The sequence below is a fragment of the Pelmatolapia mariae genome, linkage group LG12, assembly GCF_036321145.2.
Source record: "Pelmatolapia mariae isolate MD_Pm_ZW linkage group LG12, Pm_UMD_F_2, whole genome shotgun sequence".
NCBI classification, from domain to species: Eukaryota; Metazoa; Chordata; class Actinopteri; order Cichliformes; family Cichlidae; genus Pelmatolapia; species Pelmatolapia mariae.
This window is the reverse complement of record NC_086237.1, coordinates 15,298,489-15,316,477: the sequence shown is the minus strand read 5'-3', so window position 1 is coordinate 15,316,477 and position 17,989 is coordinate 15,298,489. Positions and strand designations below refer to the sequence as shown.

Genomic DNA, 17,989 nt, shown 5'->3' with positions numbered 1-17,989 from the left:
TATTTATTTGACAAAAACGCTACAATTTAAAGTCAAAATCTTGGAATTAACGTGTAAACAAGAATGCCACATTTTATTCTGTAAAACACAAAAATCTGATTTATCGTTAGCATGTGGTCATTAGCTAGCATCAGGTTTAACGATGCTACTTGATCACAAAATGGCGGCGGGGTAAAAGTGGAGGGCTTTGATGTTTTTGCAAGGGTATATTTTGGTTGGCAAAAAATAATTGCATTTTTTTAATCGCTGAAAATTTAGAGTATCGCTTTTCATCAGCCGCAAAAATTGAGAGGGGGCGAAAATGACTGGCAGAGCACGAGCGAGATCGAGAGGAAGAGCGCGTGGGCAGGAGACTGCAGCACCTGGAGCGGTAAGGGCACCTTTGAATTTACAGTTAAATAGTCCTTTAAAAAAAATCATATTCCCATTACATGCTGGTTAACTACTTTGATTCAGCAGGGGACAGTGGTGCATACAACTTAAGCCGCATGGCCGATAGAAAGACAACAGGCTGAATTTTACTGTGCCAAGCCTTATATTACCCAATGGTCTGTATCTGTAATGTCAACAAGTTATTGTGGGGGTTTTTTTTGTTGTTATTTTTTTTGTACCCCTCACCCGGAAAAGGCTGATAGGATGTCCTCACACCGCTGGGCATGCGCACTGGACAAGTTTGTGAATTCAAAACTGGAGAAGGGAATCATCTAGGCTTTTCAAATTGGTACCATATGAGTTAAAAGGGTTGAGGGATGGCAGTGCCGACTGCCAGTATTTTTCCCTCTATACTGAAATTTGCCTCAAACACTCACCAGCAGGGTCGCTCCATTTGTTTTTGTGCTTGTATTATCAAGATCTACCTCACTATATAAAATACCTTGAAATAATTAGCTGTTAACCAATGCTGTATAAATAAAATAGAAGTGAATCTCATGAAACTAAGAAAAATTATGTGTCAGGACTGCATTTCTGCATATTGTTGTCACAGTGGGAATTCTCCTCTCCATTATCCACAGGACTCACTGTTGTCATTGCCCATACTCTTTGAAAAAGATATGTACTGCATAAAGCATGCTCAGCATTTCATTTACAGAACTTAATTGTTCTTCTCATCTGTTAAAAGTGAAATGGCACACAGTGGCAGTCATTTCCACATTTCTAAAGTTGGACTTTAAATCTGAATTTTTCCAGATTAAAATGATTTTACATAATTTTGTCTCACCCTGTGGCATAAAATGCAGAAACAAGCCAAGGTGTGAAAAACATTGTTTTCCAAGCTTAATTCTTTATTTACTACAGGAAATACTGAGAACTTGCGGCATTAATGTGCTGTGGAAAATGTAAAGGGAAAATATTCTCTCTGGTATATTTATCTCATTCTTGGATGCGCACATTAAAAGTAATTGTCAAAAATGTGTCTGCAGAGTTAAGTTCCTTCTCGTGAAAAGAATGACCATGCTTAAAGCTACGTCACTTCTCCAGCCTTCTTTTTTTTTTTTTTTTTTTCTTTCTTCAAGAGTCAGGCCCAAGAGCCGGCACCATCAGCTGCCCCTCCCCCAGAGGCGGGGGACCTGGGTGGTAGAGGGAGGCAGAAAGGTGCTCCAGGACCCTTCAGTGCAGAAGGTGCAGTCAAACAAAAAGTCGAGCTACATTTCTTTTGTTAAATATCTTTGTTTTTCCTTTCTTTACTCCATTTATAAGTAAAGTGTAAATGTAAACTGATGAGGACTGCACTGCAGAGGAAACCATCTCTTCTAATTGTGGAAAGAAATAAGGCAGTCCGATTTGATAACACTTTCTGTGCATTGCTAGAAATGTAAAATGCAGATTATATATTTGTAGACCGACACTATTGCCTTGTTTTTTACATTCATATTAGTGCTTGTGGACTGTTAACAGTCTTCATTTGTTTTCATTAGCTCTTCTACAGATTTCAGCTGGATTTCAGCAGGTGAAGCTTGGAGAAAGAGGTGGACGCCGCCGGGATTTTCATGATGCAGGCGTTAACACGAGGCAGGCAATGGAGCATGTGAAGGAATCCAAATGCGGTCAGTAGTTTTAAATCGAAACGATGCCAAATGTAACTTTCTGTAATCTGTGTTGAGGTTTGAAAATTACTACTTAAATTCTGTGTGTGTTCACTTCCACAGGAGTAACTGGTAATCCCATTCAGCTGACCGCAAACTTCTTTCGCATCCTGTCCCGCCCTCAGTGGGTTCTGTATCAGTACCATGTGGACTTCAAACCACAAATGGAGTCGCGACGCCTGAGATCTGCGCTCCTCTTCCAGCACGAGGAAACACTTGGCTCAGCACGGAGCTTCGATGGAGCTCTGCTTTTTCTGCCGAACAGATTGCACAGCAAGGTACTGTGATGCTCCAAACATCGCGTGTTATGAAGAAAGTGTTTGTGCACGCAGATGGAATTGCCTGTTCGTTATCATTGTAAAAAAGTTGGTTTCCATAAATCAGTCAGCCTGTATGATCAGGTTAGTGTTAAACTCTTGAGAGATTGGAGTTATTGATTGCAAAACACTGAATTCCTGTAATTCTTTCAAATTAGTAGTTGTTATATTATAAATGGCACGGGAGTTGACAAAGGCGTTGCTTGGTGGCTTGGAAAGTTGTGGTCTTTTGACAAGCCTGGATTTTCCTCTTATTGAGTGTCTCACCCTCGTGTTTAGGAGACTGTGGTCCATAGCGAGACCAGAAATGGAGAGAAGGTTCAGGTAACAATCACCCTGACGAACGAACTGCCACCCTCTTCACCAGTGTGCATTCAGTTTTACAATATCATATTCCGAAGGTAAGCTTTCCACCTTTCAGAGCTTCTTTTTAAAAAGTGATGCGCAGCAATATTTTTCTAATGCATCTGCCAATTTAATGAAGTGATTTGCAACTGATTCGTAGTTTATGATTGTTGATCGGTAAAGTAAATAGTTGCATTTAATTGCAAACATTTTGACGTTGGTACAACTCACCAAAGTATTTTTGATGACTGGAAGCTTTAATGTCTTGTTTAATTTCTACAGGATTTTGAGAATTCTTAACATGCAGCAGATTGGACGCAACTACTACAACCCCAGTGATCCCCTTGACATCCCAAAGCACAAGTATAGTTCTTTTGTTTTTTCTTATATTAAAATTTAAGGCCTAACATTAACTACACAAGTTTTTGTATGTATCAACATGAATGAACTTATCATTTTTCTCAGTACACAGTAACATCGACCATTTGCAGGCAAAGTCCTCACAGTTTTTCCCCACTCATACATGATTGTGCCTGGCATAGTTACCAGATGAAAATGGGGGGGGGGGTGTATTTGCTTATCAACAGGCATTAAAAAAAAAAACCATTACGAGCTAAAACTAGCTACAATTTCCTCTAAAACCTGATGGTGTCAGTTAGATCTGAAACTTTTAAACTCCTCATAAATGTCAAAGTAAAAACAATGTATTCTTAACTGTTTTAGAAATTACGTAATTTAAAAAAAATTATTATTATTATTTATTTAAAATTTTATGCTAGGTTGACCATCTGGCCAGGGTACACCACCAACATCTTGCAGTACGAGTCATCTATCATGATGTGCACTGACGTGAGCCACAAGGTGCTGCGCAGTGAGACAGTCCTCGACTTTATGGTCAACTTGAGGCAGCAATGTGGAAGTCAACACTTCACTGAGATCTGTGAGAAGGAGCTTATCGGGCTCATAATCCTCACGAAGTAAGATTTGCATTTAGCATCTTGTTTTTTGTACTTGTGATGTGTATCACTCTAATGCAGGGGTGTCGAACTCCAGGCCTCGAGGGCCGGTGTCCTGGAGGTTTTAGATATCACCTTGGGTCAACACACCTGAATCAAATGATTAGTTCATTACCAGGCCTCTGGAGAACTTCAAGACATGTTTAGGAAGTAAGTTAGCCATTTAAATCGGCTGTGTTGGCAAGGACACATCTAAAACCTGCAGGACACCGGCCCTCGAGGCCTGGAGTTCGACACCTGTGCGCTGATGCATTAGTTTCACAGTGCTTATGTGTAATCGTACTTGACTTACTACTTGTGTTTATTTCCAATGTTTAGGTACAACAACAAAACCTACCGGATTGATGGTATTGCTTGGGATCACACTCCCAGCAACACATTCAAGAGGGGAGATGCTGACATTTCCTTTAAGAACTACTACAAGAGTGTGGGTATTGTGCACTCAACATTAAAAAAAAAAAAACCCTGAAGTTCTCATTACATGGACAATGACTGGCAAAGGCAAATATAAGAAATGCACATGGAGCTAAAATTCAGATTGTGCAAAATTTAAGAAAGAATTTGCATTTAGTGTCGCTGGTGCAAAGTTTTTAAAGTGCTACAAGTAGTAACTTCATGGTAAATTGCCTCAGCTTCAGTCCACACTCAAATATTTATACTTCCTGTTCTTAGCAATATGGCCTGGACATCACTGATGAAAACCAGGTGCTGCTGATTAGCTATGTGAAGAAGATGGGTCCTGCTGGAGCACCACCTCCTGGTCCAGCCATGCTTATCCCAGAGCTGTGCTACCTAACAGGTTTAACCTTATTCTGTGCCGTTTGGCCCTTTTCGGATAAACGTGCCTCTCTGTTCATCTGCAGGCATCTGTAAATATACGCTTCACGTCTAAGGACCTCAGTCCGTCTGCATTAAAGTTACAATGCTAATCTTACAAACATGTATGTACCACTTTCAACAAGGTACAAGTCAGAAATGTTTGCAGTTAGATTCACTAATAGTAATCAACAAGAAGGTATTTAGTTTGTTTATTCTGATACCTGAAACATTGGCCTCAGATGTGTTTTACAAGGAAGTTGTTTTATTATAACTAACTTTTTATAGGAATTGGATATTTTACATTTTGACTGCCACAGTCATCTGGTCACAAGACTATAGTCAAGAGCGTGAAATATGTAAACAGGCTCTGAAATACTTAAGTGGTTATTGATAGTGAGGAGTTTTTATTATGTTCAGAAAACATCTGTGGCAAGTCATTATTAATGTAACTGGTTGTGTTTAACAGGCTTGACTGATAAGATGCGGGCTGATTTCAGCATCATGAAGGAGTTGAGTACCCACACCAGACTGACCCCAGAGCAGAGGGAGGGACGCCTCAACAGATTTGTCACTAATATACAGAGGTAGGTGACAGTCACTAGTGTAATAGAAATAAACGGATTGTTTTGAGTTATTGCCTAGGTGGTCTTTAATCGCTAGGCAATAATATACTAAACAAGGATTTAGTGTTAACACTGGCCTTTCACATCTATAGTCTGCTTAAGAGGAGAGGTGATTTTTGAGGTATATATTTTCAATTGATCATGACAATTAAAGCTAGGGCTGCACGATTAATCGTTAGAAAATCGCGATCTCGATTCATACTTATGTGCGATCTCATTTCCAAATGACAACGATTTAAAAAAAAAAAAAAAAAAAAAAAAAAAGACGACGACGACAATTGTACCGCATTTTGATCCGGGACGCAATCTGCATGAAAACAAGCGCTCACTCTTCCTGCTCAACAAATGACAAGGGCGGAGCCTTATACCACGTGATACAGAAGCTGTGCCTGTGATGCTCAAATTGGCAGAGAAAAACAACGGAGAACACGTCAGGGATGACGAGGAAGTGACAGGAGAAAATCCGTCTGGGTCAACCACCCAAACATCAATAACGGGAACCTTATACAGCGCTTCCCTATACACGTCGAACTCCTGCAGGCACAAAGAAATTACGGAGGCTATTACTTATCACCTGGCTAAAGATATGGCTCCCATCAACACTGTGCAAAACGAGGGATTTAGGAAAATGATCAACACCCTAGACAAACGCTACACAGTGCCGTCCCGCAACTATTTTTCTATTGTTGCACTACCTGCTCTATACACGCAGTGTCGAGCAATGGTGGAGACACTGAGAATTTCAAGCAGTACAACATTTTGCGGCAACGACAAAATGTGAGGCATTTATTGTTTTTATGTTTATTTATTGTTTTTATGTTACGAAGTTGATGTGCAGTTAATAAGTGCAATAAATATTTATATTGGAAAAGAAAATCGTGAGAGAATCGTGATCTCAATTCTAAGCAAAAAAATCGTGATTCTTATTTTATGCAAAATCGTGCAGCCCTAATTAAAGCTTTGAATTTTTTCCCTAGAAGTTGTCTTCATCTCAGACACACTTTGGGTGTTCTGATAATATACACAAAAGTTGACTGCAAATTTCTTCGTCATTATGTTCTGTCTGTAAGATTCCTGGCTTTGATTTACAGCTTAAATTATTTTACAGGAACGCTGACGCGCAGGCCGAGTTGGATAAGTGGGGACTCAGCTTTGATAAGCAACTTCTAAATCTGGCTGGCAGAGTCCTCCCTGTGGAGAGGATTTACCAGGGGTCAAGATCGGTATAATTTCTTCTTCTCAGTTAATTAAACAGATACATTTAAAGGCTCATTTAATATGTTTAATATAATTATCACATAGTATGAATACAACCCCTGGGCCGCTGACTGGGCCAAAGAGATGCGTGGATTAGCTGTGATGAGCGCTCCTCCGTTGAACAACTGGCTCTTCTTTCACACCCGTCGTAACGCCAATGAAGCCAGTTCTCTTCTACAGACCCTCAGCAGAGTCTCAGGCCCACTGGGAATCGCCATGGGAAAACCTGCCATGTGAGTTTAGCATTTTTAAGTATTTCTGCAACACATTGTTTTATCACAATGGACTGTCATGTATGTAAAGTGAATTTTTGACTGTAATACTTGTAGACTTTTTTTCTTGTCTTTTAATTCACAAACGTTATCGTGCATCCTCGTTTTTCTGTAGGATACAGTATGAAGATCATCAGGAGTCTCTCCTCGCAGCCCTGCGGCACAATGTTGGACCCCAGATAGAGATGGTTGGTGATGTGTGAAGTGCACACACTTGTACATTTACATTTCAGTTTTCAGGTCTAAAATGGTTTTTATGAACCACATTTGCACTTAAATACTCGAATTGTAGCCATTTTTATAACTGACAGAAACTGCAGGTCAGTGTATTGTAGTTATGTCACAATGCATTTTTGTCATCAGGGATCTTAATTTTGGCGTTTCCCAAAGCGGTACCAGACCTCAGGGTGTTTCTGTTTGTTAGGTGGTGGTAGTCCTCCCCAACAACAGGAAGGATAAGTATGACAGCGTTAAGAAGTTCCTTTGTGTGGACTGCCCCACTCCCAGCCAGTGTGTGTTGGCCCGTACCCTCAGCCGACCTCAGGCACTCATGACTGTAGCTACAAAGATTGCGCTGCAGATGGCTTGCAAGATGGGAGGTGAACTCTGGAGTGTGGAAATCCCTGTAAGTCCCACACAAACTAAATACTTTAGATGTCAGAGATTAAAGTTTAAGGTGTTTTGGAAAGCAAAGAGTAGTAACTTTTGAATTGATTAAACTTTCTGGTGCTTTAGATGAGAATGTATTTTTTTTTTTCTCCTTCCATCCAAAACTGGTTTGATTGGGTTCACAAGGCCTCTGTCTGTCCTTGGGATGACTTCTTAAAAATAGATCCCCAGTTTGATCTCTGGAGGTGCAGAGATCATCTATGGTTCTGTAGCTGTCCAACATTAAGAAAAAGAAAGAAAATCTGCTAAGTCATACATCCGGAGCTACCTGCTGTGATATTGTCATGTTTGTGCAGCTCAAACAGCTGATGATCGTGGGCATCGACTGCTACCATGACACCGCTGCTGGGAAAAGGTCTATTGGTGCTCTAGTGGCCAGTCTCAACCAAAGCATGAGCAGGTTGGTTTCTGTAACTGAGGTGGGAATTCACACTGGGAGCAGTGCAATGCTCTCCGGTATGTTCAACATGTGCAAAACCAGGCCTCACTTGGCTTTTTGTGTGTGTGTGGGGTTTCCCAGCCTTTGAATGCAATAGCACAGTTAATGATTCAAATGTTTTTCAAGGTGGTTCTCAAAGTGTGTGCTGCAGCACAAAGGTCAGGAGATCATGGATGGGCTGAAGAAGACTTTGAGTGGCAAGTTTCTTTTGTCATTTCAAAAACTTTTATTTTGAAATACACAGAGGATCTCAGAGAAACTGTCTTAACACTTTGTTTTCCAGCTGCCCTGAAAGAGTATTTGAGGTTCAACGGCTGTCTGCCTTCACGCATCATCGTTTACCGAGACGGAGTGGGGGATGGGCAGTTGCACAGTGTGGTGAACTATGAGGTTCAGCAGATCATGGACTCCATCAGCTCAATGGGGCAAGACTACAAGTGAGTTTTTCCATCTTGATTCCTTCCTTTGATTTGAGAATGGTAAGGACAGTAAAGTGAAATGACTGGTTGGAACATGGACGTTTTTTTGTAGTGCTGTTGGTATTTGTTCCTGAGCATCGAAAGAACAAAGTTGAGATTGTTCAGTAGAAGTGTCAGGTTTTCCCAGAGCCTCTGTCCTTTTGTTGTAGCCCAAAGCTGAGTGTGGTGGTGGTGAAGAAGCGCATAAGCAGCAGGTTTTTCGCCCACATAAATGGCAAGGTGTCCAATCCTCCTCCTGGCACCATCGTTGACTCAGAGGTCACCCGGCCAGAGTGGTACGTTTTGTTTTGGGTTCTTTTTCTTTTTTTTTTCTTTTTTTTCATCTTTTCTTGGTTTTGGCTGTTAACGGTCTTTTGATATTTACATAGTAGCAGTTGTATTGTGACAGTACTGTTGCACCTTTGTTTTCTAGGTATGACTTCTATATTGTGAGCCAGGCTGTTCGCAGTGGGAGTGTCTCACCAACACACTACAATGTTGTGTATGACACCAGTGGACTCAAGCCAGATCACATGCAGCGGCTCACCTACAAGCTCTGCCACATGTACTACAACTGGCAGGTAGGCTGGCATCAGAGTGACCTTTTTAAGAAGAAATTTTTCTACACTGAAAATGTCGTCTTCATCTAACCTGGTCATAACCTGGCTTCTTTCTCCTCAATGTTTTTAAGGAGTTTTCATTAAATTATGACATTTTTGAATGATCGACTCTAATTTAAAAATTTACAAAGCAATACAATTTCATTTTAATGGAGAGAGAATATCAGTCCAAAATCGATGAGTGATGTAATTATTTGATCCCCTACAACCCAGCCAGAATTGACTCAAATTGGCAGATTACAATCAATTAATGAGTTCAAGAGTGTCTAATTATGTGTATAAACACCTGTCTACAGAATCAATTTCTTCAATTAATTATATTTTTCAATAATTGAAAAAGAGCTGTCAAAGGACCACAGGGACACGGCTGGAATGGGATGTAAGAAGGTGACAATTACTGGTGCAATTATTTGGAAATATAAAATGACCATCAGTTGCCCTTGGTTTGGAGCTCCACATACAATCTTTGCTCATGGGGTGCACAAGAAAGGCGGTCATCAGCACAAAACTACACGCCAGGAGCTTGTTAGAGATCTGAAGGCAGCTGGGACCACGGACACCAGGAAGGCACATGGCACACCCATCTTAAGTTTGCCAGTGAACAACTAAATGATTTAGAGAAGGCTTTGAAAGTGCTGTGGTCAGATGAAACCAAAATTGAGCTCTTTGGCATCAGCTCGACCCGCTGTGTTTGTAGGACAAGAAATGCAGAGTATTACCAAAGAACATGATCTCTGCAGTCAAACATGAAGGTGGAAACTTTGTAGAGGTGTTTTTCTGATAAGAGCACAGAAGACTAAAGGTGGGTCCGAATTAGGGCTGCCACAAACGATTATTTTGATAGTCGACTAGTCACCGATTATTTTTGCGATTAGTCGACTAATCAGATCATGCATCCATTGGACGTAAAACGTACAGCTTATTGCACCAGCATGCATCTGCTCTATATAACTATCATTAGCTTCCAGCTTTATGTGTTTAAAGTATGTGCTAACTAAAAATAAAGACAAAATGATAGTTTATTAAATTTTAATGAAATCTGCAGATTGTTTCGGTGAAGTTTAATAAACTCCTTGCTATCTAAAATATAACAGGACACCGGAGTATATTCTCGAGCATCTCACACAGTTGATAATCAGTTGTCTGCTTGACGTTTATTCAGCTGTGTAAAAACTATTAACTTTAATCTCGGCCAAACCGATTTACTCAGGAACAAATAAAATACTAAAAAATATATATCATATTTAACCTGAGTAGTGAAAGACAGCGGTGGGTTTGAAAACGATTTGCCGGAAGTCCGGTGTTCTCACAGGCTCTAGTGAGCCTAGAACCCCAGCTAGCTATCGAGCTGGTGGTTAACAGACGTCTCCGAAAACGTCTGAGCCCTTTTGAAAATATGTGGTGTCTTGATAAACTGAGCAGATATTTGAGGTTTACACAGCTACATTCTCGCCTGAAAATATGTTAAATGTTTATTTTGTGACCCAGAAAGATTAATAAGAGTAATATTAAAACTAACTAGCTGCCGCCATTGTTGGAAACTGAGCAGGGCCGCGCTATGAATTCTGGGACACAGCTTCTTCTTCTTCGGGGTTTAACGGCAGCTGGCATCCTTGTACATGCAGTGCTGCCATCTTCTGTTTCAGTCCGTTATTACACTCTTAAATCCTACTACTTATTCCTGCGTCTTTTGGGATCTTTCAAAGCTTCAAACGACGCGTCGACTATTAAATTAGTCGTCAATGATTTTGATAGCCGACGTAATCGTGACTAGTCGACTAATCATGGCAGCCCTAGTCCGAATCAGTCTTTCAGCATGATGATGACCTAAAACATACCGGCCAGGCAACAAATAAGTGGCAAAAGAAGTAGTACATTAAGGTCATTGAGTGGCCTAGTCAGTTTCCAGACCTCAATTGCATAGAAAAACCTGTGGAGGGAGCTTAAGCTTTGAGTTCCCAAGTGGCAACCGAGAAACCTAAAGGATTTAGTTTCTGTAAAAAGGACAGGACCAAAATCACTCCAGAGATGTGTGCAAACCTGGTGACAGACTATACGGCTGTACTTGCCAAGAGTTCCTTCACCAAGTACCCACTTGTGTTTTACTTGCGTGTCAAATACTTTTTTCGCTCAGTGACATGTGAATCCATTCATAACTCTGATGTAATGGGTTTTTTTCTGTATTCGTTAAAATGAAACTGCCATTAAAAATTAGACTGTTCATTTCTGTGTAAGTGAGCAAACGTATAAATTCAGCAGGGGATCAAATAATTTTCCCCGACTGTGTAAATGTCACTGACTTTGGCATTGTGTTGGTCATGCCTGATTGTTTTTCTTTGTGCTTTAGGGGATCATCAGAGTGCCCGCTCCCTGCCAGTACGCCCACAAGTTGGCTTTCCTTGTGGGTCAGAGCATCCACAAAGAGCCCAGTATGAAACTGGATGACCAGCTTTTCTACCTTTAAGGATAAAAAGGCCTAGAAATTTGCATAGAAAAGAATCTTATTTACTCATTTTTGTTGTTTGAGCTGAGTTCTTGTTTCGGAGGCAAATTGAATCCAATAGTTCAGTGTTAACCCTGTTTCACAGCAAAAGGTTTGATCAGTTATACTTTGAGGATCTGTTTGGGTCTAAGTGATGGGAAAAGTCTGTATTTGTTGGCACATGAGAATCTATAATCTTTTGTTTTGTTATATTTGAGCCTTTTATTGATTTGTGAGTAAATTAATGCAGAAAGTGAGAGACAGCATCTAGGTCTGAATCTTGTTGTTGTGCTGCAAATGATGACAATAAATCTGAGTTTGTAATTCCTGGCATTTCAAAGCAAGTCAGTCCAATATTACATTACAAAATATCAAATTTATTTAGTTTTTTTTATATAAAAGATTGCACATGCACACCCACACAATAATTTGTAACCATCAATATAGGCTGATAATTCTTATCATAAAGCTAGCACACAGTTGCAGACTTTTAAACAATATGGTCTTCAAGACACCATGGGGAAAGCTTAAACTGTTTGATTATAAATTTAAATGTACAAAAAAGGCAGTCTGAAAATCAAGTATAAACATTTAAAAACAATTTTACAAATGGACAAAGTACAAAAAGAGCAACAGTCACTCAAAATGAAGAGAAGCAATGTCTGAGGAAGTGGTCTGTAAATAGGAAAACGGTGTTCATCAGTTTACTGTAGGTGCAGATGGCTGTCTGGCCGAGAATTGTACAGAAAGCATCAGAATGTTTTGCATACATTGGTTTTTTTTTTTCTTCTTTGTTTTTGGCAGTTTCAGTTCAACTCTTGTGTATAGAAAATAGTCTCGATTTAAACAGCATGGGAGGATGAAATGGGAAACTGAACGATGTAAGGTAGGAGGAGGTGGACTGTTCCATTTCACGCACAAGGATGGACATCTGCACAATCCCTTTCGGCAGCTTTGAAAATACATTGGCCTTCAATTCATTGTACATTCACTACTCTACATTAAGGTGTAGATATATATAGATATATATCGATATACAGTACTTGTATCCTGCACCAACATAAAGTGGGACACTGAACAGGCATCACTGACGGATTGGCTTGAAGAAAAGTATTTCAGATCGAATATATTTTGGGTTAGGAGGACAGAAGGGGCAGCATAGAGGTAGCCTTGTGTCTCACTGTTTACTACTGTGAAGTCATCAAACCTGTAGCATTTAGTGAAGCTCAGAAGTGTTGCATGTTAGAAATCCACCGCAGTACGATGGCTGATTTGATCTGCTGATGCCATATCGCACAGTAACAACTATTTAATGCAACAGTGAAGTCTGTTTCTACTGTAAAGTCATGTTTTAATTTGGGAGTATAGTGTCAACTTTTAAAAAAATCTCCATACATATAAATTTGGTATAGGGGGAGAATTTTCAAAAGTTTTTCTAGGATTACAAAAATGTTTATTTTTGAGAGGTTTAACAATGAATGGACAACATCAACACTGGAGACTTGAATAGTTCTACGTAAGCTCTGTCGCATGGAAACACAACAGTCACACAATACCCTGCATGTCACAAGTTGGGATCGACATTTGCGAACGGCTTTTATGAAGTAACATAAATGAATAGTAGGCATGAAACTGCATGCTCTACTGGACAAAGTACTACCCATTGTGCAATTATAAGGCAAATACATGGAGGTTGGATAATACTAGGCATTGTCATTTAGGCTGATTTGACTGCAAAGACCCTGTAGTAAATACAGTATGTGCTTGTTGCTGACACGTCTCTGGGGAGGGAAATATGCCTATATCACAGCTGTTGAAGTAGGGCAGAAGAGAAGGAGTTAAGTCTGCTGATTTGTCAACGTTTACTGCACAGTATGTCAGCTATGCTGCATTAAAGTACTGCATGCTCTAGCTTCCACACTGACCCCGTTGCATTGTATTTGATCTGAAGGGGCCAGGAGGGAATGTGCTGAAGTAAAGCATGCAAACCTTGTGTACGATTTACGACTGGCTGTTTTGGACTAGCTCAAGTAAAGACATCCTCTTCATCCATCTTCACATCAAATTCAAACTGGACTCCAAGGTTTAAGTGAGCCCTCAGTATTTGAATGACATTCTGGTTTCTGTGTACAACACACCTGACTCATGATGTCTCTTAAGTGTCGCACTTGACCAAGCGGAAAATGGAAATTGCTGCAGGCTCCGTCTTTCATTTCTACAGCAAAATCTCATCAGCCAGAGAGTTGGAGGTAAGATCACTACATCGTCCGACATTATGAGGTCTTGGGACGGTAATATGAAATGTGTTTTTGAAAATATGTAGTGGATACTGTTTGACAAAGTACAAATATTCTAGTGTACAACAGATGTAAAAGAATAAAGCATTTGCTAAGCTCACAAATGCCACCTGTCCACTGCATTTGGATTTTTTTTAAACACTACAAGGATATGGCTGACACTCTCCAAGTATGTCAAGAAATTATTTTACAGCGCCAAGTCTTTGCAATAGTTTCTTCCCTTTGGAGAGCAGTCCCTTTTTCTTTTTGGAGGAGTACATGTCCATTGGGGCCCTGATGGGACTGCCGGGCCCCACGGTGGCGGGGCCAGAGCCAGGGATGTGTGGACGCACTGTGGAAGAGGCTGCTCTTCTGGGCGGACCCGATTTTTCCAATGGAACCTAATGGGAGACCCGTAAGGGACAGTTGAGGGTGTTAAAAAGCCAACCGTCTCTAGCACCTCTGTCACTACTCCCCTCCTTCTCTTAAGTCCTTTCTGTCTCAGCTGGGCCAGCATAGCTCTGAAGTCTACTGCCCTCCCTGGATGTTGACCCACCCCACCCACTCTGTCAGGTAGAAACAGTGTCTGTACATATAGCTTTTTTTTTTTAATGAAGCCGCTATGAATAAACTACAGGAACATGGAATTTTAGACTTGACATTGACTAACTTCCACATCAGTTTAAGGTGACATTTCCCAACACTGACTGTCAAAGCGGGGCAGTTCCTCTCACATAAAAAGATACATTTGCATTTTGGGACAGATCTACATCACATTCACCTTCCTCCCTCTTACATATACATATTTACTGATACAACTGGGTTACAGAGAAACTACCAGCCACTCTTCCTTTTCTGTAATCATGAGCTAAAAGGCTCCTTTAAATTGCACTTTGGGAAGACAAAGGACAAAAGATCACATTTGTACGAAGTTGCATTTATATATACACGTGTCAACGCACAGTAATTTACACACGGGTAAAAATGAAGTGTGATTTTGAAAGCTAGTCTACGTGACTTTTGAGAGAAAATTGTTTGTCCAATTACAAGTCAAAGCACAAAATAAAATGCACCACTGCTCAGAGTCAGGCTTCCGCCTTGGCATTTTAGCTAAATGCTAATGCAGCTGTTTTGCACGGCACCTTCAGTGCCAGTTGCAGTGGTCGCTGTGCAGCAAAAGTTGCATAGTCTCACTTGAATTAAGAACCAGTTGTTGGTCGTCAACTAGCTAATCTTGGTTCACAGGATTAGGACTGATTTGAAAACCAGATCACAAACAAGAAAAGGCAAAAAAAAATAATAATAACAAAAACCATCCTAAATTTGGCTACAGAAGGAAGAAAAAAACGTGACAATTTGAAGTGTAAAACCAAACAAGCTTGTTTAAAATGTTTATTTTTTGTGAGTGTGGTTTTGCATAGAATTGCTCGATTTTCTGCTTTTCCTTTATTTTACTGTATATCTAATTTGAACTGTTATTTTCCAGATTTGAGGGTCGCTGTGCAACAATGGCCTTTTAGCTTACCATGACTTACAGCAGGAGACTTGCTTCAGGAGACGGACATTGTCATGTACAACACTCAGAGAAACAACTGAAGATACCACACCTTTTTTTGTCTAATGCATTGGCTAGGGTTTCTATGTCCTACCAACAAACAGCATCAAGTTTTTTGGTAACACAGAGAAGTTTCCTAAAACAACCTACAGGAATGTCATACAAAGTATACATGTTGCATACCAGAAACTAAGGGTACCCATGACATCTGCATTAGACGAGGGGAGCGTAATCTTGGTATCCTCAGTTGCTCACTTACGTGACGGAAACAGAGCCTTTAAGGTGTGAAATGAACACTCTTCTTCTGTTTTGCCAAGCAGGTGAGGAAAAGAAATAAAACAAAAAAATATGGTGATGGCATTTCAATAGTTTGCACTATGACAATGGCAAATTAGAACACAAGGAAGGAAATATCTAATGACACCTATTAATATATTCTTTTTTAACAATTGCATTATTTGTTAAAACACAAAAATAACATCACATATTTACATTTAGTAAAGAGTTACTTCTGAAATGATTCTCTGATGGCAACATAGGCTAAGTGACCTTTGCGTGCTACTTTACAAGAAAGCAATTTACAAAACAAGGTGTTCAGGAGCAGATACAAAAAGTTGAACTACACTAGACTCATCTTTATATAAAATGATCAAGAGTTCATGCATCTGGACTATATACCATGCTGAGCTACACACTACATAGTTCATCTTTCAGTACAACAAAACTATTTACTCTATTAGAAATGACTTAAGATCAAACACAGAATATATTCATAAAGCATCTGTCAGAATGCTAAATACACATGTGCAAAAAAGGTGTTAACGGATCTTTTCCCAGACATGACATGACAAGTAAAAAGTCACAGGAGCTTCTTGCCCTTTAATTTTACTCTCATTGAGAATGCTTTATGAATACAATATATCCATGTATTATACAATGCAGAACTCCCACTCCCACCCACAGCAGTGAACATGAAAAATAAAATACCTCTGTCAAGTATTAGTCTTAAAATTTCATTTTTTTTTTCTTTTCATCGATTTCTTAGACATCTATTTATTTACAGTGTAATGCTATAAAGTCAGAAATCCTTTTTGCTCAATGAGACACACACGCACAGACACAAAACTAAAGGAGATAGAGGGAACTGAAAACAGTAAATGGATGACAGAGGGCTAGTACTGCGAAGGAGCATGTACCCTTTTGGTCTTTATCCGTGCTGGAGTGTCCTGGGGGTACCGAGATGGTGAGTCAGTGAGAAAAACCTCTACATCATCAGGCACTTCTTCTAGAAAGTTGGAAGGAACAAGTCCCTTGTGTCCATTGAGCTCACCCTGTGGAGTACATGAGGACAGCGAGACTCACTGTGGTGTATTTAACTTTCAATTTTTACCTCATGCTTTAAACCTTTCTCCGCGTAGGAGGGATGGAGAATTTTAGGAACACTTGCCAGCCACTTTATTAGTTACACCTGTTCAGCTTCTCATCAGCGCAAATATCTAATATCCAATCACGTGACAGCAGCTCAATGCATTTAGGCATGTAGATAGGGTCAAGACAACCTTCGGAGGTTGAGGACAAAAAGAGTTTTAAGTGATTTTGAACGTGCCATGGTTGTTGATACCAGAGGGGCTGGTCTGACGATTTCAAACAATTGCTGATGTACTAGGATTTTTCCAACAACCATCTCTAGAGTTTAAAGAGAACGATCTGAAAAAGAAAATATCCAGTGGGCAGCAGTTCTCTGGGGGAAAATGCCCGTTGATGCCAGGAATCAGAGGAGAATCACCAGACTGCTTTCGGCTGATGAGGAAAGCAACAGCTGGTTATGACCAGCAAATGCAGAAGAGCATCTCTGGATGCACAACCAGATGGGCTTCAAAAACCCAAGACCACACTGGCTGCCACTCCATGCAGCAAGGAAACTTCTAACAGGAAACTGAGACTATAATTCACACAGCCTCACCAAAATTGATCAACAGAAGATTATAAATATGTTGTCTGGTCTGATGAGTCTCAATGTCTGCTGCAACATTTGATGGTAGAGTCGGAATTTGGCAGAAACAACATGAAATCAGGTCACCATCATTTAAACACCACAGTCTACCCGAGTAGTGTTGCAGACCATCCTAATCCCCTTATGAACACAGTGTACCCATCTTCTGATGGCTGCTTCCAGTGACATAATGCATCATGTCAGAAAGCTCAAATCATCTCAAACTGGTTTCTTGAACACGACAATGAGTTCACTGAACCCAAATGACCTCCAGAGTCAGCAGACATCAATCCATCACAGCACCTTTGGGATGTGGTGCACGACATGGATGTACAGCCAACACATCTGCAGCAACTGTGTGATGCTGTCATGTCAATATGGACCAAAATCTCTAAGGAACATTTCCAGAATCGTCTTGAATCTGTGCCACGAAGAACTAAAGCAGTCCTAGAGGAAAAAGAGGATCCAACCTGATACAGGAAGGTGTACCTAATAAAGTGGTTGATGGTTGTTTTCCTCACTATTAATTTCCTTCTCTGCCAAGCCTGTTCTTGTGTTGCAATTTTAGGCCAGTTAATCCTTCATTATATTCCTTCATTCTCACATAACCATCTTTAGATACGTATTATCATTTTCCTTTGACTGCAGGAGAACCGTCCTGTGTTTGACAGGATCTTGGTATCATATGTTCTTTCACAAGAAAACAATATTATGATTGATTGATTTGATCATTTGCATAACTGTATCAGGGAGAAATCTGATCA

At 40.1% G+C, this 17,989-nt stretch overlaps 2 protein-coding genes across 28 annotated transcripts in view; one reads left to right on the top strand and one right to left on the bottom strand.

Moving 5' to 3' along the window:
- Window positions 1–301: 301 nt before the first annotated feature.
- Window positions 302–12,064, top strand: piwil1 (piwi-like RNA-mediated gene silencing 1). Of its 3 annotated transcripts, none has more exons than XM_063489157.2 (20): window positions 302–370; window positions 1,521–1,620; window positions 1,917–2,045; window positions 2,148–2,362; window positions 2,681–2,802; window positions 3,029–3,109; window positions 3,526–3,723; window positions 4,081–4,189; window positions 4,435–4,561; window positions 5,048–5,165; window positions 6,313–6,427; window positions 6,507–6,694; window positions 6,849–6,921; window positions 7,158–7,358; window positions 7,699–7,802; window positions 7,968–8,038; window positions 8,125–8,278; window positions 8,470–8,595; window positions 8,733–8,880; window positions 11,267–12,064. In XM_063489157.2, the coding sequence occupies exons 1-20, from the start codon at window positions 302–304 to the stop codon at window positions 11,381–11,383; spliced, it is 2,565 nt and encodes an 854-aa protein (XP_063345227.1). In that variant the 3' UTR covers window positions 11,384–12,064. The 3 variants fall into 3 exon arrangements, with proteins under 3 accessions (XP_063345227.1, XP_063345226.1, XP_063345225.1); XM_063489156.2 differs by having other exon boundaries at window positions 1,515–1,620; XM_063489155.2 differs by having other exon boundaries at window positions 302–376; window positions 1,515–1,620.
- A 108-nt stretch (window positions 12,065–12,172) lies between these two features.
- rimbp2b (RIMS binding protein 2b) overlaps window positions 12,173–17,989 on the bottom strand; it is a 99,447-nt gene continuing 93,630 nt past the window's right edge. For 23 of the 25 annotated variants that reach the window (XM_063489129.2, XM_063489133.2, XM_063489136.2 and 20 more), the window contains 3 exons: window positions 16,429–16,563; window positions 15,492–15,536; window positions 13,967–14,078 (listed from right to left, as the gene is read on the bottom strand). In XM_063489129.2, coding sequence (XP_063345199.1) covers window positions 15,510–15,536; window positions 16,429–16,563 — 162 coding nt within the window. In that variant the 3' untranslated portion in view covers window positions 13,967–14,078; window positions 15,492–15,509. Of the gene's footprint in view, window positions 14,079–15,415; window positions 15,537–16,428; window positions 16,564–17,989 lie in introns of all 25 variants that reach the window. The other 2 variants (XR_010095255.2, XM_065471826.1) reach the window with 2 other exon arrangements.